The 5,883-nt window shown below is 43.3% G+C and overlaps 1 protein-coding gene across 1 annotated transcript; it reads left to right on the top strand.

Moving 5' to 3' along the window:
• Positions 1-4,034: 4,034 nt before the first annotated feature.
• LOC127694431 (olfactory receptor 5A2-like) lies at positions 4,035-4,961 on the top strand. Its single transcript, XM_052195960.1, has one exon. It carries the CDS (start codon positions 4,035-4,037, stop codon positions 4,959-4,961), a length of 927 nt encoding a protein of 308 aa, XP_052051920.1.
• Positions 4,962-5,883: the final 922 nt, after the last annotated feature.

Below are 5,883 nucleotides of genomic sequence, written 5' to 3'. Positions count from 1 at the left end.
CCAGGCTGCCACAGAACATACTGCAGAGGCTCTATTTCCTGAGCTACACATACCCCCAGCCTTCAGGATGTGGCTCTGTGCCCCAGGCAGAGGGAAGACCCTGGCCTCTATCTCTCCTGCTTAAGGGGCCTGTGTCCTCTTTACTAACCCAATGTTTTGATCTTGGTGTGATATGTGGGTTTGCATCAAAGGTCTTCACAGCAACCTGGCTCGACATTTAAAACCTTCACAAAAAAGGAAATAGTATTTTTTTAAAGATTTTGGTCTGAAGTTACAGTCAACTTTGAATTAGCAAATCCAAGGACCATTCGCAGTTACTAAAGCTGCCTGATTGCCTGTCTTATTAGTCAATTTTGACAATACTCATATTTAATGTAATAGTGCTAAGTATTGGAAATACACTGAATCAATACTTACTAAGTACAATTTGCTTCTATTTTTTAGTGCATAAGATATTTTGTAATAAAATAGAAAAAGATTGAACTATATTGTTTGTACTTCACACAGTTTGATTCTATAAAATTGTTAATTTAACATTAATAAACAAACACTTAACTTTCCTCAGTGTGCTAGCATCCTGGATTGTCAACGGCCACCAAAGCAACCACAAACCAGTGGCTTCATGAGCCAGCGGAGCCTGATTCTGTTGTCTCATTAGCAAGCGGAGTAAGGAGACCCAGACAGAGTGGGCAGAAGAAACAGAGAGGAGAGGAGAACAGCTTCCAGAAAAGGAATACCTTGTGCTTTTTAATTGCACATAGAGAGTAATTTTCTTGTTAACTAGTTTTGAATCACATACATAATTATTGTGAAATTTTATATATTCACGATATTATTTTGCTGTTTCTTACAATAGGCTTACAGCCATCTTCACAACCTGACCTGAGATAAATGCTCCCATATTTTCCTTGATGTTTGCAGTTGTTAATTGTAATGTCAAGTTCATATTTCTCCATAATGGTGAACTATACCCTGGAATGTTGATCTTAAATGAAACCCGTTCGGCTGTTTTTTTTTTTTTTTTTTTTTTATCATAGTAACATGAAACAAAATTAGGGCAAAATTGGTTTGGAGAAGCATGGCCATTGTTGTGATAACTCTGACTATCTAGCTTCTAAACCTTGGAAATTTGGGCTGAAAAAGCCACTGAGGGTTACAGCTAGATTTTGGAACAACAGAATCCTGGAAAATGACAGTAGAGGCTCAGGTCATGGGATTTCATAGGGGACAATGACTCTATCAGTATCTGGGATGGGAGCATTCCAGTGATAAAGAATCTGACTTTATTTGGCTTCTGTCTTGAGAACCCAAAGGAGGTTGAACTGGGAGATAATGGATTTGTTTGGCAGAGGACATTTTAAGGCAGGCTGGTGTCCAGGCTGCCCTAGAGAGACCGGCATCTCCACAGAGAAACCTCCAGCATGGGGAGAGTGGGAAAACATCCTGGGGGAAACCTGATTCAATGGAGGAGTCACCTAATAAGAATTCCAAAAATTTAATGAGAGAAAGCTTAAGCCAAGGGATTCTCTGCTCCCCAAAGCTACTTCCTAGGTGAAAGTGTCTCCCCAGGGTTAGTGCACAGATGCTGTATAGTGTGGGTCAAGGGCCGAGCTGCATCTTGTGCTGGCAGCAGAACACTGCAGTGTCGTGCATCACATCCTAATGAACTGGCTCTGAAGGCAAAGGTGCAAGAGTGAGGGATCCTGAGAGTAGAAGAGGCCGGGCACTGTGCACCCATGCCCACCAGACATACAGAAGCGTTCTCAGTTCTGTGCTAGGAGAATATAGTTGTGTTTTATTTTTGTGATATTTTCAAAACTGGAGGCAACTTCCTATTCCTTCTCACACAGCTCCTTCAAGTGTTCTCACATTTGACAGGACATCTGTGCTAAGCTGTATCAGGAATTCCAGGTAAGATCAAAGGCACCTCTTACCCACCCAGAGTACACTAGTAGTTGAACTTTCTGTAAACTTTGCCCTTTTTCAAGCACTAAGCACATTTGCCTTTTGTAAGGGAAACTCCAACATTACCCCCCCCCCCCAGCTACCCCGATTCTAGTATAGCACCCAGGCTGCAGCCAGCGCCTTCATCAGCCCTCATGACTGCATTGCTTGCTCCTAGCTGACATGGTGGTGATCAGGACAGCCTCAGCCAAATAGGAGTGCAGTCAAGGGTTGGAAATACCTGACAAAGGTGGGTATTTCCACCACTGCTCTCCCTTTAAGCCACTTGTGGCTGACATCATCTCTGGAGCTGGTGATAGACCAGGAAAAGGACAGAACGGCAAAAAATTCCATGGATGCAACATATTCTATTAAATGTAATCCGTGGGCTATGTGTTTGGCATCCAGTGAGGGTTATGTTTGTCTCCACACTTGAGCTCTTTCTCTCTTAGTTGACTCCATAGAGAGCTCTGGCTCAGAGCTAGGCTTCCAGGCTGATGTCTAAGGGAGAGCAGATAACTGCTTTGGTTGCCTAATCACTAATCATCCAGAGAGTGCTCACCACCAGACACTGACCATCTCTGCATGCAGAGAAAGAGGACCTGCTTCTACAAATGCAATTGCAGAGGGGAAAACAGCAGTAGAATAAATACATGAAGTTGTGATTTCTAGGAACAGGGATTTATACAAACCTGAAACTCAAGTGTTTTACATTAAATGTGCTCCTCAGTAGAGGACAATTGTCCAGTGGTGTTGGTAGAATTACTTTTTAACTTAAAAAAGGATCTTTTTTCATTTTGTATTAGATATATTCTTTATTTACATTTCAAATGTTGGCCCTTTTCCTGGTTCCCCCCCCCCAAAAATCCCCTAAACCATCCCCTCTCCCCCTGCTCACCACTCCTGCCTGTCCTGGCATTCCACTATCCTGGGGCATCTAGCCTTCTCAGGACCAAGGGCTCTTCCTCCCTTTAATGCCCAACAAAGCCATCCTCTGCTGCATATGCATCTGGAGCCATGGGTCCCTCCATGTGTATTCTTTGGTTGGTGATTTAGTCCCTGGGAGTTCTGGAGGTGCTGGGTGGTTCATATTGTTGATCCCTCTATGGTGCTGAAAATCCCTTCAGCTCCTTGGGTTTTTTTTCCTCTAGATACTCCATTGGGGGACCCTGTGCTCAGTTCAATGGTTGACTGAAAGTGTCCTAAGCTTTTTTTGTCATGCATTGGCAGAGCATCCCAGGTGACAACTATATCAGGCTCCTGTCAGCAAGCATTTTTTGGCATCAACAATAGTGTCTGTGTTTTGTAACAATATATGGGATGGATCCCTAGGTGGGGTAGTCTCTAGATGATGTTTCCCTCAGTCTCTGCTCCACACTTTGTCTTTTTATCTCCTTCTGTGTGTATTTTGTTCGCCCTTCTAAGAAGGACCAGCGTATCCATACTTTGTTCTTCCTTCTTCTTGAGCTTCATTTGGTCTGTGAATTGTATCTTGGGTATTACAAGATTCTGGACTAATATCCACTTACCAGTGAATGCATACCATGTGTGTTCTTTTGTTATTGGTTTACCTTACTCAGGAAAATATTTTCTAGCTCCATCCAAAAAAGACTCTTAAGAAAAAATAATAGAATCTATACTGAAAGATGTATGATGTTAATTAGCAATAAAAAGAGGAAACTCAGAATATCAACAGGACAAGTGTTAGTGATTAAAATTAAGAAACAACAATGCCTATCCTCTCAATATTGAAATGCCCATAAAAGTTTGTTTGGTTCAATACATAGAAAGTATGTACATGGAACTGCTTCTCACATGACTCTGGAGAATTTAAAAGCAAGAGAGCTTTGGCAGGTGTGATTTCTTTCTCCTGTCTCCATTTCATCTCTTACCTTTCTTCTTACTCTCCCCTTCCTGCTCAATTCTTTGAATTGCCATTTAGATAAGCTGCTTCATCATCTTGGTTTTCTGATAAAAGCCATGCTTCTGTAGTCAATATAGACCTGCGCACATATCCTGAGCCTGCCTGTTATTTCTGTCCCCTCCCTCAGCTGTGTGTGGCACTGCATCTGAACGCAATTTGAGCAGACATGTCCAATCACACAACAGTGACTCACTTCATCCTCAGGGGCTTCTCAGATGTCCCACAGCTGAGATTGGTGGTCATCCCATTTTTCTTGCTCGTTTATACATTTGGCCTCCTGGGGAACCTCTCCATCATCACGGCTGTGATGAGAGACAGTCGGCTCCACTCTCCCATGTACTTCTTCCTGAAGAACTTGTCTTTCCTGGACATGTGCTACACCTCAGCCACCGTCCCCAAGGCAGTGGTTGTATCCTTCACAGGCTCAGGGGTCGTCTCCTATCTCGAGTGTGTAGCACAGCTTTACATAATTTTAACATTGGTATGTACTGAATGCTATCTACTCACAACCATGGCTTATGACCGGTGCCTGGCCATCCTCAGACCACTGCTCTATGGAGCCATCATGAGCCAGAAATATTGTACTGCATTGGTGGTCACTGCATGGATGAGTGGGGCCATCTACTCAATCTTCCGCACATTCAACACCTTCTCCCTCCCCTACTGTGGACCTAATGTTGTTGAACACTTCTTCTGTGACATCCCTCCTGTCATGAGACTCTCCTGCACCGATTACCATGTCAATGAGGAGGTGGGCTTTGTTGTGAGCATCTGCGCTGTCATGAGCTCCTTCGCCCTCACAGTGGTCTCCTATATTGGCATTGTGGCCACAGTTCTTCGCATCCCCTCAGTGGATGGCAGGTGGAAAGCCTTTTCTACCTGCTCCTCTCACCTCACCACAGTCATCCTGTTTTATGGAACAGGAAGCTTTGTGTACCTGAGGCCGGCCTCTCAGTACTCCCCGACTCTGGGTCGCCTGGCATCTATTTTCTACTCTGTAGTCACACCTTCCTTGAATCCAGTTGTCTACTGTCTGAGGAACAAAGATATGAAATTAGCTCTGCAAAAACTTTATTGTGGGAGGAAGAACTGAGTCCTTGAAGACCACAGTGTGTGACTCTGATGGCTGCTGTCGGAGCCAGATAATTTATCCCCTCAAACATCCTATCCTTCCCTATGTCACTAACATTGTTGATGAAACTAGAGGACCTGTAGGAGCCTTCCCAGCCCCCGAACTACATACATGTAGGCAAAACATGTCTACATATAAAAAAATAAAAAAAAAACAAAGCAACCAAATCTTCCACCTACTATTCCATCATTGTGGGATTCTTGTTTCACCGAGGTGTACTCATTTACAAGACAGGAATCTCAGGTTTTGTCATCAGCCTGGTGTAAAGGGCACTAATATGAATGTCCATCCTTTTTTAAGACTTAATTTTTTCTGGACTGGTACAGCTGTATCTCCTGGAAACGTCAAGAGTCATGAAACCAGCACAGCAGCCGGACACAGCAGCTCCAGAAAAGATGGATGGTTTGCTACAGTTGCTATCCTCCTACCTCTAACTTTTGGGTTTTGGTCTTTGTGTGCTGCATTCTTGGGGACTTCATGCATTATGATTCAGTTTATGGCTTTTCCTGAGAATGATTGTGTCTGACTCTTTTTAGGATAATCCTAAAATTAACTCTATCTGGCCACTATTTGCAAGTCCACCTTATGCCCTGGAGACCATTGAGCTGAGATAAGCACATTGGTAGATGAAGCCATTACTCCAGGAATCTTCTTGGGGCATTAGCCCCTGAGCAAACTCAAACTGTGTCGTTGGTGCAGGGTAAATAGACACAACTGATAAACTCTGTCTTGGAGAATAGGTTACACATTCAAGGTTCCTTTTTATTACAGGCTTAGAGCTCTCTGAAAATGTAGTTTAATGAAAGGGAAGTCATACAGGGCACACCCCTGGTAGAATAAAACTCAGTAAATAAGATAGATGGACTAAAATAACCTTTTCCTA

This window comes from Apodemus sylvaticus, chromosome 10 (assembly GCF_947179515.1).
Source record: "Apodemus sylvaticus chromosome 10, mApoSyl1.1, whole genome shotgun sequence".
NCBI classification, from domain to species: Eukaryota; Metazoa; Chordata; class Mammalia; order Rodentia; family Muridae; genus Apodemus; species Apodemus sylvaticus.
Note: the sequence above shows the minus strand (reverse complement) of the source record. Positions and strands in the feature narration are given on the sequence as shown.

What these genes read in the sequence shown, in the direction of transcription:
- LOC127694431 (XM_052195960.1), top strand. Translation starts at nt 4,035, where the DNA reads ATGTCCAATCACACAACAGTGACTCACTTCATCCTCAGGGGCTTCTCA.